Source organism: Populus nigra, chromosome 3 (assembly GCF_951802175.1).
Source record: "Populus nigra chromosome 3, ddPopNigr1.1, whole genome shotgun sequence".
NCBI lineage: Eukaryota > Viridiplantae > Streptophyta > Magnoliopsida > Malpighiales > Salicaceae > Populus > Populus nigra.
The window spans coordinates 18572242-18590857 of NC_084854.1; the positions used below are offsets into that span (position 1 = coordinate 18572242).

The 18616-nt window shown below is 36.3% G+C and overlaps 2 protein-coding genes across 3 annotated transcripts; one reads left to right on the forward strand and one right to left on the reverse strand.

The window, feature by feature from the left end:
* Positions 1–655: 655 nt before the first annotated feature.
* Positions 656–8043, forward strand: LOC133688559 (B3 domain-containing transcription repressor VAL2-like). Of its 2 annotated transcripts, none has more exons than XM_062108070.1 (13): positions 656–982; positions 1096–1250; positions 1856–1937; positions 2018–2119; positions 2598–3241; positions 3383–3479; positions 3602–3776; positions 4108–4184; positions 4260–4685; positions 5109–5158; positions 5859–5972; positions 6063–6130; positions 6957–8043. In XM_062108070.1, exons 2-13 carry the CDS (start codon positions 1117–1119, stop codon positions 7751–7753), a joined length of 2766 nt encoding a protein of 921 aa, XP_061964054.1. In that variant the 5' UTR covers positions 656–982; positions 1096–1116; the 3' UTR covers positions 7754–8043. The 2 variants fall into 2 exon arrangements, with proteins under 2 accessions (XP_061964054.1, XP_061964055.1); XM_062108071.1 differs by having other exon boundaries at positions 4368–4685.
* Positions 8044–8236: 193 nt separating this feature from the next.
* LOC133688560 (probable serine/threonine-protein kinase PBL1) lies at positions 8237–12369 on the reverse strand. Its single transcript, XM_062108072.1, has 5 exons — positions 12162–12369; positions 10445–11121; positions 9862–10119; positions 9415–9534; positions 8237–9221 (listed from the first exon to the last, which is right to left on the reverse strand). The coding sequence occupies exons 2-5, from the start codon at positions 11072–11074 to the stop codon at positions 8577–8579; spliced, it is 1653 nt and encodes a 550-aa protein (XP_061964056.1). The 5' UTR covers positions 11075–11121; positions 12162–12369; the 3' UTR covers positions 8237–8576.
* Positions 12370–18616: the final 6247 nt, after the last annotated feature.

Consider the following 18616-nt stretch of genomic DNA (forward strand, 5'->3'; position numbering starts at 1 on the left):
TTTCCAGTAAATCAACCATGAAACAAGTTGCTAATTTGTTTTTTTGAAATCACAATCTAATCACCACTAAAATAAAATAAAAATATTATCAAATCAAGTATTTATAAAGAAGTTTCTTTGTAAATATATAATTGATAATCGATATCTCACTTACACATACAATCCGCTACAATAATTAAAAACTTTTTAGCAAAGAAAAAGTCAGGCTAAAATTTGATAAGTAAGTAAATAATAGGTCGTATAAAATTATAAATTAATAATTTCAGATTGAAAATGTTAAATTACTGATAATTAGTTACAATTTGGCATGGAATAGAGTTGGTAATATATATATATATATATATATATATATATATATATATTAATAAATATAAATAACCGGATGAATTTATATGTATCTTAATAATTCTCACATGTTATAAAATTAACATCCGTAAATCTCCACCTTCGTTTTGTTCTATGGTGAGGGGAGTTTTAGCGTATTCAAATTAAGCAAAAGATTTATTATCCAGGAAGTCTTAAAAAGTAATAATGAAAAAATAAAGGGGAATTGATATACAAAAAACAAGAGGGGTAAATAGGGAAAAAGAAGATAAAAAAAAAAGAGAGAACTTAATAAGGTGGGCGAGTTCGCCGAGTCTTGAAGGAACATCATCGTGCAATGCATGCATCGTTTTTGCTTTCCAAACTCACCCTCTCTCTCTCCCCCTTCCACTGTTATTTTGTTACTTTGCATGCACATCTTCTTCTTCTCTCTCCACCAGAAAAAAATTAAAGTCCCCGTCGTCAATACCTCCTTCCTGTCACCGGTAACCGACTTGTCTCCTGATCCACGCACTTAATTCACTGTCTTAATAAATCTCAACTCGATCAATACCATACAGTACTTCAACTCCCAAACAACATGTCGTCGTCGTCGTCTCTTTATAACAGTCAACAGACGTAACCAGCTGTAGTACTCTGCCTCCTGTCTTAATACGAGGTTAGTTTTTTTTTTACTTGTTTTATTAACAAGTTGAATTAGAACTAACTAAACGTGATTGATTTTAGGGATTTAATTTTAATCTTGGAGATTTGATTGTGCTAATTTTGTAGATTAATTGAAATAAATTAAAAATGGCGTCCTCGTCGTTGTCGATTAAGAGTTGCATGAATGCAACTTGTGGAGTCTCAACGTCAAATTCTGGCGGGTGGAGAAAAGGTTGGGCACTGCGATCTGGTGATTTCGCCATTCTCTGCGATAACTGCGGGTAAATTTATCTTAATTCTTTGATATTTATAGTTTTCTTTCTTAGAATGTTTTGATATTTATCGTTTGTTTGGGGTTACTGTTTTAAACGGTTTTATTTACTATTTATTTCCGGGTCCAATTTTTCCGTTTTTGGATTTTTTGTCATGTTAATATTTCAGTGGGCATTGTTTTTAGCTCATTATTGGGAGTTTTATTTAATATGGCGTGCCATCCTTTCCAATTCATCTATTTCAATTACTTTTATTTTTCAATGAAATTAGGTGCGTGAAAAAGGCTTATTTTGGAGTTGAATTCACGGAGATAATGTTTTCGCCCCAATTTCTTGTTAAAATATAAGGGTTGAATTTCATTGTAAACTTAGAAATTGAGAAGGAATTGCTCAAAACGAGGCGCCTAACTAAGGTTGTTCTCATGATACTTACAAGGACTAATGAATTAGTTTTTTTTTTTTAATAAATTGTATGAAAGTGAAAATATGGCAACAATGGATTTAGTACATCATTTATGGACTGTCATATAATAAGTTATGATGGGAAAACATGGCTTCCTTTTATATGATGATTTTAATCAATAGTTATAATTGAGGATTCATGTTTGATATAGGTCTGCATATGAGCAATCGATTTTTTGTGAAGTTTTCCACTCAAAGGATTCTGGGTGGAGGGAGTGCACTTCATGCAGCAAGGTAAGTTGGTGATTTGTTTCTTTCATAGCCTTGATCTTAGTGATTCGTTGCATAAATCTAATTGAATTTGGTGTCGGCAGCGTCTCCATTGTGGATGCATTGCTTCCAGGTCCCTGCTTGAGCTACTTGATGGTGGTGGTGTGAACTGTACAAGCTGTTCTAGAACTGCTGGAGTTGGTCCTGTAAGATCAATTTTCATATGCATTTGTTTATCTTTGTCATCATATAGATGTCTGTTGTAAAGAGGATTTTCTGTTCTATCTTTACCTTAGTGTACAACACCCTACACTGGCACAGGAACCATCCTGCATCATGTTTAAATATGCTCAGAAAAAAAACATATTCTTTTGAATGGCTCCAATATGGTTTACTTTTGGTCTGTTGACACTTGTCATCTGCATGCATCTCTGGATTATAAAAACTACAGGGTCATCAAGGCAAGAAAGAGCTCTTTGTGAAAAGAAGTAACTATCTAGTGGTCAAGATACTGCTGATCTGGATCCACATTTTCTTATGTTTGTTTATGGCACAATCTTTTAGGATATGCCCTGCTAATGGTCATGTTTTCACTATCGCTAGACAATGCTTGGTTTCAAGCCCTGCAGTTCTCACAGGCAGAATTTGGGTATTTTGAGTGTAATGAATCATCTTTTTATGCAGATGAATGGTGATGAAAAACCTAATGGATTTGGCAAGCCAAAAGTTGATACCGTTGGAGAACTGAATTCTGCGTCTGCTGACAGCCAGTTGGCAGCTGAAACAAAGCTTATGCAGTTCGGCAATTGTATTGATGGTATAGGCATGAGGAATTTGCTTCAATTACAGAGTGATGAGGCAAACGGATCTTACAGGAAAATGAAACAGGAGGATATACTACCTCCTGTGGGAGAAATTGCAAGCGCAATTTTCTCGAATTTTAACCAAGCATCCAATGCATCATGTCAAACCGCCAAACCAGAGATTCATAGAACAGTTACTGCAGCAAAAGATTTATACGAATCACTAGCACAAACAAACTTGAGTATGAGCCTGGGTTCTTCTTTAGGAAATCCAAATCCCTTTCCAGGAGGTGTTGTTGATGAAAGGGTATCGAGTAAGGCATCCTCTCCACTCCAACAAGGACCCAGGTCTCGCCATCTATTGCCAAAGCCTCCAAAGTCAGCCCTTTCTATGGATGCAAATGCTGGCATGGTCTCACAAATACGCGTTGCTAGGCCACCTGCTGAAGGACGGGGACGGAATCAGTTGCTTCCTCGTTATTGGCCTAGGATTACAGATCAAGAATTGCAGCAAATATCTGGAGAGTATCCATCATTCTATTGTTTCAAAATCTAATATCATATTTATTTTCTTTTCCTGCTGTATCATGTATTTTTTGCTTATGATTTTACCTTTTTCAAGTTTTTCTGATGACTCTGATATCCTTAACCATGTTATCTTTGAAGTCCAAATTCCACCATTGTCCCATTGTTTGAAAAGGTTCTCAGTGCGAGCGATGCTGGTCGCATTGGTCGTTTGGTTCTCCCTAAAGCATGTGCTGAAGTAAGTTTGTGTAGTCTTGTTCTAGCTTTGCCATGATATTTGATGGTCATAATATTTGCACCTAAGAAGTCATTTTGTTGATAAACTTGCTGTGTATAAGTTGATATTGAACCACTGTGCAGGCTTATTTCCCTCCCATCTCTCAACCTGAGGGTCTTCCTCTACGGATTCAAGATGTAAAGGGTAAAGAGTGGGTATTTCAGTTCAGATTTTGGCCTAACAATAACAGCAGGATGTACGTCTTGGAGGGTGTAACTCCGTGCATACAGTCCATGAAATTACAAGCTGGAGATACTGGTATCTCTTAACCCCTTATAGATTTCTGGGAATGTTGTCATTATTTCAAAATATTTATGTTATTTTCTCTAGTTTTCATATTTCTGTTAGAACAAAGTAGATATCTCAATTGTTTTGTATTATAATCCGTACTTGAGAGCTTTTCAGTTGTGCCTCTAAGAAATGACGAAATAGTTCCATGTGATATTTGTTATGCTATAATTGCCCTAAGCATCTTTACTTTCACAAATCACTGTTTAAGTTTGTTCTAAAATCTTAACTGTAGATAGTTTCATGGGAGATAGTGGTGTATTTACTGTCACACTTAAATAGTCCATCATTTCTATTGCAGTAACATTTAGTCGTATGGACCCAGAAGGAAAACTTGTCATGGGGTTTAGAAAAGCATCAAACTCTATAGCAATGCAGGTAAAAACCAGTGTCAGCTTTTATGTTAGCAAACTTGAATATATAGTATTAATGCATAAATTATTAAATAAGCAGGACACCCAACCATCTGCCATTCCTAATGGTGTTCCTTCAAGTGAAAGTTACTTTTCGGGTGTTTTTGAGAACCTGCCTATAATAAGTGGTTACTCTGGCCTTCTTCAGTCACTAAAGGGAAGCACCGACACACACTTAAGTGCATTGTCCAAACATTTGCATTCAGCTAGTGGTGATATTAGCTGGAATAAATCTGAGAAGCAAGAAGACAGGACAAGGGATGGCTTGCTGCTACCATCATTGATGGTTCCTGAGAGAAAAAGAACACGCAATATTGGGTCTAAAAGTAAGAGGCTACTAATTGATAGCCTAGATGCTTTTGAGCTGAAACTTACATGGGAAGAGGCACAGGATTTGCTTCGCCCAGCACCAAGTGTCAAGCCTAGCATTGTCACCATTGAGGATCATGATTTTGAAGAATATGAAGTGAGTAGTCTCCCTGAAGTTTATAGTTGTTATATCCATACCCACGTCTATATATCATTCATTTTCTCTTTCGCTTGTACATATATGTATGAACATATGCACACCAGGGTTGCTTTCTGATGAAAAATATTCTCAAATAATTAATTTAACATTCTATTAATTTCTTTTTCTGCACATACTTTATGGTGGATAATCAAAAGTGCTACGTGTAGATAAATATGTTTTACAGAAGCATGGATATTTGGCAATTGGAACTGGTATCGGATATGAATAATATATGCCATATTTGTACTGCAGGGCCTTCTCTACTGAAAGTATAACTGTTGTTGAACACATATTTGACCCCTGGAATATGTAATATACAATTTATTGGTGACAAAGCCTTTCAGTTGATTTCATGATTATACATGTTTTTCCATGCAGGAACCTCCAGTTTTTGGGAAGAGGAGTATCTTTATAGTTCGTTCAATTGGGTAAGAATCACTGTCAGCTATATCATTAGTCTTTTTATTTAGCATGTGAAGGTGATGCACTCACAGATTGACCTACTGTCCTGGTACAAGAACTAACCTTCTGTCTCAGGGTCTTGAAACTCTTATACGATGAGCAAACCAAGTTCGATCTTTAAATATAGATGAAATCGATTCCTAATCAAGATCATCGATTTGTTCCGTGTTAGATACAATGCATATCATTTTTAATGATGGTTTTCATTTATGTCTGAAATGCACGTCCTTCTGTCAGTTTTTAGATTTAAAACTTAAAATCAAGTGATGACAGGAATTTACATCACTGAATGGTAAGAATCATAATTAACAGCTATTACTGAATCATTTATCAACAGATATCTAAGTTGACAAATGAAACTATTCAGGATGTCTTGCTAGTTTGTTATGAAAATGATCTTCTGGTTATGCCAGATTTAATTTATGAAGAAGGTCAGGACTCTGTGTGTCAAAGGACCTATTCACCACATTTGCTTTGTTTATAATGACCTCAATTTTGACTCAACCTCTGCTGGGGAATCATAACCCCTCCCTTTTTCCAGGCCTTTTTTTTCCCCTTTCAAATAGCATATTTCTGTTATTTGTGATGGAATTTGATTGATGTTTCTTTTAGTTTTAGATATATGTAAATGCATCTAATATTTTAGATACTATGCTCTGTTGTCAGGGGGCAAGAGCAATGGGCCCAGTGTGATAGCTGCTCCAAGTGGCGAAGGCTGCCAGTTGATGTTCTACTTCCACCGAAGTGGACATGTGTGGACAATGCCTGGGATCAAAGCAGGTCAACAACATGTCTGTCATTGCTGGTTTTTATATTTTTCCCCACTTTGTACCAGACTCGATTTTCTATAATATGATTTTGTGTCTTCAGGTGTTCTTGTTCTGCTCCAGATGAATTAGCCCCAAGGGAATTGGAAAATCTTCTCAGACTGAACAAGGGTATGAACTATGATGCCAGCAAGTATTCCCTTTTCTCCTTTTGTTGGAAGCATACATGTCATTGCAGCTTAAACTTCTAATCATTCACGACAGGGTCATTTTTATCGACGTGAAAGAAAGAAACAAAAAAGGAGTTTAAGCTGCATCATACTGAATTGTTGCATAGACTTGGTCAATGTAGCCCAGACCAATCAAATTGATTGGTTCAGTGGACCCTATTGCTGGTAATTTGATTGGTATGGTCTACTGTCTACATAAACTTGGTTTATGTAACAGTTATGTGGATCATAGTATCATTCTAGTCTTCATGTTACATGACCCCATGTGGTTGCTTCTCCTAGATTCCAAGTTCGATGGAGTTCATCACCTGTCCAAGGTTCATGTTGTCATTACTTCGTTTCACTGTTTTCATATTTCTCTGGGTCTAAAACCTCCCAAATACTGATACATGTGCAATCCTTTTTAAGGATTTTGCATGCTCTTTGGTGTGGTCTTGTATCTGCAATTTTACAACTTTAAGTAGGCCAATTTCAAATATCAGAAAATTTCATCCATCTATCTGGGATAAATGCATGAAAGCATGGTCATTTAATTAGTGAAATAAAGAATAGAAGGTTCAGTAAATATAGTGGTATTTGTGCATGTGTGTTTTGTCTATTATGATGTCCTTTATGAAATTGTTGCGTGACCTGCATAATGAGCCATCAATTTATAAATATCCGCATGATTTGTATTAGTTTTCAAATGTGGCAAAATATCCTCACGTGTAGCCTTACATTCAAAAGAATTATATTAATATTACCGTGGCCTTGATTATTTGATATAGATTTCAAGAAACGGAAAATTACTAGCAGTCATCAGCCAGCCCAGGAACTTGAATCTTCTGGTCTGGATGCACTGGCCAATGCTGCAATCCTCGGGGATGTGGGTGAGCAAAGCACTACTGCTGTTGTTGCAACCACAACAAAACACCCTAGACACCGTCCTGGCTGCTCATGCATTGTGTGTATCCAGCCCCCGAGCGGGAAGGGGAAGCACAAGCCTACATGCACATGTAATGTCTGCATGACAGTAAAACGCCGTTTTAAAACTTTAATGATGCGCAAAAAGAAGCGTCAGTCAGAGCGTGAAGCAGAGATTGCCCAGAAGACTCAGCATTTGGTGGGTCCCAAAGATGAAGCTGAAGTAGAGAGTAGCTCTAAGCTTGCATCAATACCTAGAGATCCTTCGGATAATGAAGCCAGGTCAGGGAATGAGTTAGAATCCAAAGGCCAAAGCAATAATCTGTCAAACAAATTGGCTGACTCAGGCAAGGGACATCTAGATTTGAACTGCCATCCTGACCGTGAAGAGGACTCACAAGCAGGGTTAACCCGAATGAGCATGACGAGTTTTCTTCAAGTAGCAACCCTTCCATTGGACACATATTTGAAGCAGAATGGTCTTGCAAGTTTATCTGAGCAACAAGCGAGTTCAGCATCACATGTCCCACCGCAAACGGGGGAAAATGAAGGGAAAATTAATGATGATTGTCAACCTGCCACGGCTGCACCAGAGCAGGAGAGCGGAGGTGAAGAGAATGATGAACCCGGACCAGACCAAAGCCAAAATGACCCTGTCTAAAGTGCCCTTTTTCTTCTTTTTTTTTTTCCTTTGTTGTATAATAACAAATTCCTAGCTTCTTTTCGTGTGAGATGAGCAACCCCCCTTCCCTTTTTGAGGGTCTTTATTCATTATATATTATGTATAATACGTACACGATTTTTTTTTACCTTTTCCCATACGTTTAGAAGTGTGGAACTTTGGAGGGGGGCTCCATGGGTCCACAGATACAATAATCTGTACGGAGTTATTGAGCGAGCCAAAAAAAAAAACAAAAAAATATAGGTACAAAAGACTAGTTTGACATTTCATTTTCCCTGCTGTTTCTCTTGCCATTCACATCTCATGAATCTCTTCATTTCTCTTCCACTAGTTTGCTTCATGTCGTGTAAAAGACATCAAACTCCAACCGCGTTTGCATTCCCTAGCAGATGCTCACCACATACAGTATACTCATTGTCTCCTTGAATCTCATGGATAACTTTTTCAGGCAAACAATAAACGGAGACCAAGGAGTGGAGTTTTGCTATTTCATTCAAAACTGATGGGGGCACGCAATGATTTGTAATCAACAAATCATTGAAGAGCATGAACAAGCATGAAGCATGAGTTTGGAACACTAATCATTGTATATGGCTTTGTGGATTACAATGAAACTAATTGAATCCAGTTGAACTAGGGTTTGCACTCTATCTACAGGCTAGCATCCACTCTTTTTTCAACATCTTAGGGGATGGGAAGGTGGAAGATCCACACCTTTATCTTTCTATATGTTCTGTTGAATCACCAAAAGGGGTAAAAAAGAAAAGCCATTCAAAAAATGAAAAAATGCATATATTAACATTCAAAATCCTTCAACACTTGGCCTTCGAACAGCTGATGATGATGATTTCCTGCTTTCTTGCCGTTCCAGTTCCAGTTCCAGTTCCTCAAGAGAGAGAGTTGAGGAACAGGCACGAGGAGGAAGAGAGAGAGGTAAGGCACGAGGCCTAGTCGGGGAAATGGATGGCCGGGCTCTTGACGGTGGAGATTGTGAGAAACTTAACCTTGGTGTTGGGGTAATAATTCCATTAAGACTAGGTGATCTGGACATTTGCTTTCCAGCAACTGCAGCTGGTTCTTGCAGAGGAAACCGACTGGAGTATTTCATGTCTTGTATAACTTTGAGATGCTCAACAATGGTTCTCATGGTTAGTCTTTCCAATGGATCCTTCTGAAGACATCTTAGAGCAATGTCAGCCAATGTCCGGGCTGCTTTAGCTGGGAAACGGCATTTTAACTGAGGATCCATAATCAGCGATAGTCGACAGTCATCAGCTAGAAAAGGCCGGGTCCACTTAACTAAGTTTCTCTCTTCCCTAGGATGACGGCTATCAAGATTCTTCCGGCCAGTGAGTAGTTCAAGAAGAACAATTGCAAAGCTCCAAACGTTGCTCTTTGGAGTCAATAACCCTCTCTCTACTGTCTCCACTGAGAGATTTGCTGCAGCCTGTATATGTGAATAGAAAGAAAAGTGTTCAACTCCACAAGGAGAAAAAGGCTTCCAGAGTCTTGGGAGATCAAAGCTTGCAAATATCTGGAAGCCATCTCAGCCCCCAAGCCAAGGTATGGAGGTAAAGCGAACTGTCACTAGTTTATGCAAAACAAGAAGAAATATAAGCAGGCGAGATAAAGGAGCTTACCACTGAACTGTTAGAGATCTCTGTTTCAGGAATATGGCCAACACAACCATATCCTGAAAGCTTTGCACTAAAGTCTTTGTCGATTTGTATGTTGGCAGTAGAGAACTCATTGTACATTGCCTGAAATGGAAGGATAGCTTCAGCAAACATAAAACTCATGGAAAACTAAAAGTGTTGAACACTGTGCAGTCGCCCACATATTTCCCTTCAGGAAAAGAAGAAGAAGAAGGAATCATATCAACAAACAGATGATTTATTTCAATTGCCACTTAACATTCACAAAGCAGGATATATAGAACAGATTTCAATCAATTAAAAATAAGTAGTACAAAAGGGAAAAAAATGATAATCTAATCGTTCTTCAGGAAGTCTGGAATAGTATTGTGAGCTACATTTAATATAATTTGTTTCGTCATTCACTTTGTTTGGATCAAAGTAGCATTTTACCTGGAAAGGCCCTTCTTCATGCAAAAAAGTAAGACCTTGTGCAGCACATAAAGCAATTTTCATCCTGGTGTTCCAGTCAATGGGAGGCCCATCAGATCTTCCGTACAGCAGCCGATCCAAGCTTCCATGATAAAGCCTCTCATACACCAGCATTCTCTGGTCAGACCCATCACGTGCATGATAGCCAAGCAATTTGCACAAGTTTGGATGTTGCAAAGATGCAAGGGTATTAACCTCGTTTATAAACTCTTTCAAACCCTGTAAGATCAAATACAAGGGTCTTGCTTAAATAATCAAACATTATAATGCTATAGCATCTTTGCCTTTTCTTTTAAAATATCAAGACACTTCGTGTTTGAAAAGAAAAGGCAAATGATAAATAAACTCCATATATCTTCTCAAGTACAAAAATTATAAGCAAATAACGCATCTAAGTTCTAGTTGTATTCTTAAGCTAAGACTTAAAATCATAGTGTTAAGTGTGGAATCCTCAAAGTTCAACTATCAGCCATTGTCAACTAGAAGATCTAAAAGAAAGCTGTTTTGTGGCTGTGCAATGATAAACTGTCAATTCATACACTACCTGAGATGATGAATGAAGGCGAGTAACACTAGCTTCGAACCTCTTTGAACTTGAAGCATCATCCCCAAAGGAAGCCCAGAACATTATGGATGAAAGACCTTCAGATACACATCGATCTGAAGAGAAATTGCGGCAAGCAGATAGAATTTCTTCATATGAAAAGTTTCTCAGTGTTCCACCTGGAGGACGCGGTAATGGTCCAGAAGCATAGAGAGGGCCACTGCAATTCACTGCTTTAAAGCTACTCATAGGCTTCAGTACAGCACCACCCTGAGGTGAAGGGAGTGGAAGGGGTTGTGGACCTGGAAGTCGTTGTTCCTTTGCAATTCCAACTCGGTTTTTTGACTCTTCATGCTCTTCATATTCAGATGATGCAAGAGCATCTTGTTCCGCTGCATCAAGGCTTTCTGGAGCTGATAACGCCCGTGCCCTATTGCTAGTTACTTTGATTTCTGGTTGAACAGGCTTCGCTCTGGTCCTAAAACTAGGGGGTGCTGACTGCAATGACCGAGTTTGGACCTGGGGCTCAGGCAGAGTAGTTGGTATTTGCTCCTTAAGATTAACACGCTTGATGGAAACTGACGCCTCTGGCCTTTTCTTTTTGCTCTTCAAAACTGTGAAACAGCCCATCTTAATACATTCAATCTTTGAAAGCTGTAAGGAAGTCTTCTATGCTTCTGCCAAAAAAAAAGAAGCATCATATCAACACAAACTTCTCAATGCTGATAAAATATTTGGAAAAGAATCCATGTGTTCAATACAGGATTCATTTTTCATTCATTCACATTAAAAAAATAACTCAATGGCTCAAGTTGCAGGAATTTCGGTGTTTGATAATAATGCCAAGTGGCATTATCATCCAAACGGATAACTAAAATGAAAACAATCCCTAACCTTCAGTTCTTTTATAGGGGACAACAATGCTAATTTTCGATGTATGCTATGTATACATGCTTATTCTAGGTGTGATATAATAATAAAGAACATTCGAGGACCTCCATCAATGTTTCAATAAAATTTACAACTTTTCAAAGCAATGACAGCTCAAATTACGCCTCGTTTAATCACAAACACAGTAATGCAAGTAAAATCATAAAGGAAATAAGTTGATCTGAGGGTGAATTTTACACACCCCTTAATCACAAGGAGATCAAATTCCACTAAATTCAACACCAAATCACCAAAATTGCCTTGCAATCACAATCAAACTCGTATAACATACACGGGTGTTGCCAAAAGAAATAAAAATTATCCAACTTCAAGCTCTCCACACACAATCAAAATGCCTTAAATCTCCTAAAATGCCAACTAGTCAATGTATTCCCCAACAATGACCTCCAACCTTAAATTACTAAAGGATTAAAAAAAAGAATCCCCATTAATGCAATTTCAAAATAAGACAAAAAGCTATATAAATCAGCATCCCATCAACTGAACCAAACTACCAACACCCAGATCCAAAATCACCCCGAAATTTTCAAAACTATAAGCACCCAAAATTTCAAATATCAATTCTCCTATCAAGAATTTTCCACATAAAAACAAATAGCAATTTACAAAAAGAACAGAAAATCAAGAAGCAAAAAAAAAAAAACATTGAACCAAAAAAGGTCACTGCTTTACAATCCATTAACAAAAACGAAAGGAGCCCAGCATCTCCAAACTTAAAACAATCACAATTCTTAGGGAAACAAAAAAACAACGATAAATATCAAACCTTTAAACACCAGCTCATGCAAAGGTTCCAACATGAAAGAGGGAGGGATAGGTATTGGGAGAGGAGAACATAGAAAAGCGAAGAAATGGGAAAGGTGTGATTTTGATGAGGAAAAGCAAAAACCCTTAGCAAGTCAAAGAAAGCAAAATGAGAAAAGGCAGAGAGCGAGAGATTTTTTAATTAATAAAAAAGTAGCTAAAGAGATGCTGAGGAATATTAATGTAATAGAGAAGAGAGAGGGGCGGGGCCAATGAGGGCAGTGGTCAAACCTACCAAAACCCAGGATTTAACTACTCCATTAACATGTGATTATTACCAAGATAGATTTTCTCTCTCATTCCTCTTAGACATCTTTACCCTCTATGTTGTTGTTATTATCCAATCTATTTTTTGTATTGAATTTGGGTTCATTGCCCTTTCCATGCCCCCCACCCCCTTTCTTTTTCACTATGAAGATCATGTCTTCTCATGCTATATATTTTCTTGGTTGAGTTTTAATAAATAATTTATATTCAAATCAATGTATTCACATAAGCTTTAGAAATATATTAATTAACTCACCAACTAGGCTAGATTCTAAAAAGTTTGTGTAAAGTCAACATAACTTACGTTAATAGGAAAACATAAATCTATTTAGTTAGATATAGCAAATTTAATTCAGTATTAAAAGACTACAATAAAGTCTTCCACTTAATTCAATATCTAAACAGGAAGTATAATTTTTTCGCTAGTTTATTTTAAAAAAAGATCATATCATTTTTATTATATTTAGAGTTTGTTTGGGAATGCGACCAGCCGCTTAGCTGGTCGTGTTTCCAAACACATACTAAATATGTACTTTTTAAAATATTTTTTATTTTAAAATATATTAATTTATTAAGTTAAATATATTCTTAAAACTCATTAGAAAAACAAAAACTACCGAATTCTAGACAACCGTCAAGAAGTCTTAGATATACATTGATCACTTCAGATATTTATTCTAACAATGAGCTTGTGAGATGCATGAACTTATTATATCCAATCCTCTTTCTTGCATGACCTTCCTGTTTAATTCGGCTTCACCAACCCAGGAGGACTTTTTGGTCATTGTGGAAAGTAAGAAGAGGGGCATGCAAATTTGGAAAGTGTCACGCCCCTAATTGTAATTTCACAAGCCACCTTGATGTTGAGGGAGGAGTGCCTCGATTGAAGTGACAGCTCAGTCAAACTTTGGAGATTAAATATATATTTTTCTTAAGAAATTTTAAAGTTTCAGTGTGGTCAAAGAGACCTATCAAGATAGGTTCTTGACTCCAAGAATTTGTCCCCGTCTGATTCGCTCGTGGCGGAGAGATCAACGGCCAGCTGAGTCCATTTACAAAGCCAACGAGGGTCCCACTGACATCAAACTTAGCAAGTCCATCACGCGCCATGTAAGCGTGGAACTTCACATCATGGTAGGGAGTCGTGGGGGCCACATGAGCGCTTTTATACTGTTCATTGCGGTAGCATGTGTAATTTACACTGTCTTAAAACAGTTCGAACCTGAAACACCTGTTTGATATCGAGTCCAAATCTAGATGGTAAAATTCATTTATTTTTATTTAAAATTAATTTTTTAATATATTTTTAGATTGTTACGATATATTAATATAAAAAATTAATTTTAAAAAATAAAAAATATGAATTAAATATATTTTTAAATAAAAAATATTTTAAAAAATAATTATTACAAACTCCAGTTGCTGGTCATTAACCTTGTTTTGACAATATAAGAACGTACTGCCTTGATAATGACTTTGGTAAGAAAAATCAATGTTTCTACAATGGTTGATCTTTTCCAATTAGGAATGGGCCAGACATTGCAAGCCCAAATCAAGATGATGTTGTCTTCAAAGGTGGCAAGCAAAGGGTCGGTTCCTTCAAACTCATTTTGGATCCACTCGGATTTTAGTTCAATACTAGATAAATGGTTTATGGGATTATTTTTATCTAACATAAAACAAAAAAAAATAATTCGGTGATACTAATATTTTTAAAAAACAAGAAAGATATGACAACTAGTTATTGATTTGATCTGATTTAATAGACCAAATTAATTTAACAATATGAATTAAAAAAGTGTTTGAAAGTATGGTAGTAGTAGTTTTTCAAAGTGTTTTTCACTCAAAAATATATCAAAGTAATTTTTTTTAAAATTCATATTTTGATATAAGTACATCAAAACAATTCGAAAATCATAAAAATATTTTTAAACAATTTGTTTTTTGGCCTAAGCTCTAAGGTAATTTTTTTTTACTATTACACAATTATCTTTTTTAAATTATAAGGGATTGGATTGATAATTTTGTTTTGTATAGTAAAATTACTAATTTAACCTTAGAATAAAATAATTTAACACCTACTACCCAAATACATTTTTGTATTTTTAATTTTTTTTAGAATAGTGTAATTACTTTAACACTCTTAAAGAGCAAACCAATTAAACTCTCACCCGAGGGCTTTTTTTCATTATTTTACCTTGTTTTTATTGTAATTTTGAAGTGTTTTTAGGGGTACTATTGTAAATTATATTTATTAAATATAATTAGAAAAATATGTTGGCATGTGAGTGACACACACCAGAGTGTGAATGACCCTCGTGCCAATTTATGCAGCGCGTATGGGGCTGTCCGACCATAAAACATTGCCTTCTTGGGTGGCATTTGAAAGGTCTTGGCGTCCTAAACCAGATGAGGTAGTGCAGGTGCCAAGATTCGCGGTGGTTTGGTAACGATGACAATATCTTTCCCCCTTCTTCTCTCTCTACCACCTAGATTTTCACACCACCTCCTTAAAAATTTAAGAACAACCTTTTAATTTGTTGTTTTTTTAAATTTGATTTTTTTTATTATGATTTTTCTTATATTGAATAATTTATTAAATTTGGTTTTTATTCTTTTAATTGCTATTTTTTTATTTGAAATTATTTTTTCAATTGATTTTGTTTTACAATTTCACCTTTATTTACTTTTTTCCTATCAAATTTAATCTCTCTTCTTTTAATTATCAATTTTTTAACCTTAACAAGTTTTTGTTTTAAATCATAAATAATTTTATTTTATAATTTCACCTTCATTTATTTTTTTTTTATATCCAATTTAAGGATTCCGTGCACCGTGGGGAACCTTTGCAACTTAAAAGCATTGAAATTATCTCCCAACAACTTTATGGGAGAAAGCATCGGCTATGGACAGGAATATTCATCTTGTTGACGTGGTGAAAATTTAGAGGGATTGTGTTTGTCAAACAACAAACTTTCAAAATGGTTTGGCCAAGCTTAAACGAAGTATCTTGAAACTTGTTTGCGTTGAGGGTCGACTTGGTGTTGATCATAGCCACTTCAACTGTACGTAGTTTAACTAGAAGTATTGGCCAACTTGCTGATATGGAAGAACTGCATAATGGAGTTAAATTTTGTTTGTGGTTTTGCATCAGAAACTCATTTTGCCAAACTCTCCATTCTAAAATCCCTGAACCTTTCCTCAAGTGCTTTCGCTTTTACCAGGAATCCGGATCGGATTCCTCCCTTTCGAACTATAAGTTGTTAGAATTAGGCCAAGCAGAGCAGCAACTGGGTTCTTAACATGGCCTTGAATGCAGAATTCTCTTTACTTCTTGGTTCTCTCTTATGCTGGAATTTCAGATATCATTCCGAACTGGTATTGGGATTTTGCTTCAAACATTTCATGTATTAGTCTCTCTAAAAGCCACTCCATGGCTATTTATGAAGTGTATAATTAAAATCCCAATTCGAGCTTCCACGATTATACATCGAGGTTCAATTTTTGTTTCTATTCAGGATCTTTATCATCCTTCTTGTTCAAAAGTTTGGCAGGCTTAATAATTTGCAAGTTCTTGATCTATCAGAGAACCTTCTACCAGGAAAATCTCCCGAGTGTTATTAGATGCACTGGAGAAGATTGGTTAATGTGGACCTAGAAAGCAACAATTTGATTGGAGAAATTCCAAGATCATTTGGTTTCTTGTATTCACTCTATCCGTTTAGATTACAAAATCAATAGATTTCTTGGAAACTTGCCTTCATCCTTGCAGAACTCTACGAGAAAATACGCTCTTTGAAAATTTGCCAAAGCTGATGGTAACTCGTTTGTTATTCAATATATTTAATGACAGCATTCCCCAACAAATATGTGATCTTACTCCTCTCAAAGTTCTTGACCTTCCACACATTAGTCCATGAGTCCAGCAGAAACAATCCTCACTGTCAGACGCTGAAGCTGATGGTTAAAGCAAATGAACAAGAGCACAGGCCATCCTTCGAAAAGTTAAAAGCGTAGACCATTCAAGTGACAATTTATCTGGAGAGATCCTACCTGAGATTCCAGAACTCCAGCCCCAAATTGTTGCCTTCATTTGATTCTCCAGCATTTCAGCAAAAAAATTCTAGCTATCCCAAAATTGATTCTCCAGCCATCCCCAGAATTTCAGCCCATAATTCCAGCCTTTCTCTACATTTAAAGGCCAATCACACACAAAGAGGCAGCCTGTGATGATCAAAATCATCCGAAACGCTAACGACCTTCCCTTTCTTTCAACTCAAAACACAAGAGGAGGCTGCCAGCAACAACCCGCTCCTACTTCTTTTAACCTCCACAAACCACCGGTTCACATCAAACCTCCTGTGAGCTAAAAATATTAAATAATAGGCATGCCAGGCTCTTTCTATATGATTTTGTAAAAATTAAAATTATGTCAGATGATGTTCAATTGTGCTTGATACTTAGCCAAATCCAAAATTGAAGGGTTGAGAAGCTCGCCAAACCTGTACCTAATTAGACAGCTTGGCATGTAACCAAGCCTAAGTGCGATGAGTCTAATAATTCGCTAGATCCATGTCCAATTAGACTTAGCACATAGTTGATTTTAAGAATGCTGAGTTTAGCAGCTCATTGGACCTATATCCACTTGGGCTCGATACATTACCAAGCTCAAGAGCACTGGGTTTGGCAGCTTACCAGATCCATATCTGCTTGGAATTTGCATGTAATCGAGCCCTAGGACATTGTGTTTGACATAACACAAGAATCATGCCTAACTAGACTTGGCACGTGACCAAGCTTTAGGTTGATGGGTCGAGAAGGTCATTAGATCCATGTCCAATTAGGCTTGACAGTCAAGCCTAAAGGTGATGAGTCTAGCAATTCACTGAACTCATACCCAATTCAGCTCAAAACATATCTAAGCTCAACGGTGTTGAGTTTTGCAACTTTTGAGACCCATACCCACTTGAGCTAGGCACAATGCCAACCCAAAAAACATAGGGTCTAACAACTTACTAGGTTTATATCCGCAGTTTGATAACTTGTTAAACTTATGCTCACTTGGGTTCGACTCATGGTCATATCTAAAGATGTTGGATCTAAAAGTGAGCTAGTCCATATTATTTTACATGATATTTTAACAAGTTTAAAGTTATTAGATGTGAACACAAGCGTCACCTACTTGTAAATAGATTATGACTATATCCTTAGACTTTCTGAACAAAGATTTAAGCTTGCAATTTATTTTTTCATAAAGTATAAAAAATACCGATCCATTAATGTCCTTTTTCACGTTGGAAATCTCATTAGGGGTAGAGGGGTTTTGTTTTTTTTTTTGTTTACTTTGGCAGCGAAACTCTAAAATGTTACCCTTGCAGACAACACTATTAAAATTGGTGCGTGCATATCAAGAATGATCTATTAAACAACGCTATGAAGCATGTCATGGCTAATATAAAGTGTGATCTCAATTCGATCCTTCCTTTTTGAGAATGTAAACTCGAATTTCATTTATGCATGAGGCGGGTTTAGAAGATGAGCGAACCATCCCACTCTTGTCTGTTCCAAAATTAAAGCACAATGAATCTCCCAATAAATTCCAAACATTAATGATAAAAAAGAATTAGGAGTCTATTCCAAAATAACGGCACGAATAGGACCAGTGCTCGGTCTGCAAATTAAAGATGTTGCAGAAATATGGCCATTTCCACCCAAAAAACGACACCAACGGATTTAATTGCACCTCCTATTCATCATATTCATGTAAATATAAAAATATTTTTTTGTGTTTTGAGCAATAAAGGGGTAATATGCGTTAGTTAAACACATGAAGGGGTGCGTAATACTATATAAAAATAAATTTCTATACAAAATTCCATGTAAATATGTGTGTTTTTGGATAATCATCGAGGGAAATGTAAATATGTGTTAGTTAATTGCTATTTTATAAAAGAACAATTATTTATATATTATTTGTGGATGAACATTTTATGATTTATTAGTTTATACATCATCTTGTATAATAATTTAGTGCCTAAGATTTCTTTGTAAATCATTTTCTTTTTTGTGCGATTATTTTGTCAAAATAATTTTCAAGGTGCTCGATTATTAAACAGCCCCACCTACGAGTACTGGAACAGCTGCAGCTCT

Coding starts and splice junctions, on each gene's coding strand:
- LOC133688559 (XM_062108070.1), top strand. CDS start 1,117: ATGGCGTCCTCGTCGTTGTCGATTAAGAGTTGCATGAATGCAACTTGT. Junction 1,251..1,855: donor ATTCTCTGCGATAACTGCGG/GTAAATTTATCT, acceptor TGTTTGATATAG/GTCTGCATATGAGCAATCGA. Junction 1,938..2,017: donor AGTGCACTTCATGCAGCAAG/GTAAGTTGGTGA, acceptor TGGTGTCGGCAG/CGTCTCCATTGTGGATGCAT.
- LOC133688560 (XM_062108072.1), bottom strand. CDS start 11,074: ATGGGCTGTTTCACAGTTTTGAAGAGCAAAAAGAAAAGGCCAGAGGCG. Junction 10,120..10,444: donor GCCTTCATTCATCATCTCAG/GTAGTGTATGAA, acceptor TTGATCTTACAG/GGTTTGAAAGAGTTTATAAA. Junction 9,222..9,414: donor AGATCTCTAACAGTTCAGTG/GTAAGCTCCTTT, acceptor TCACATATACAG/GCTGCAGCAAATCTCTCAGT.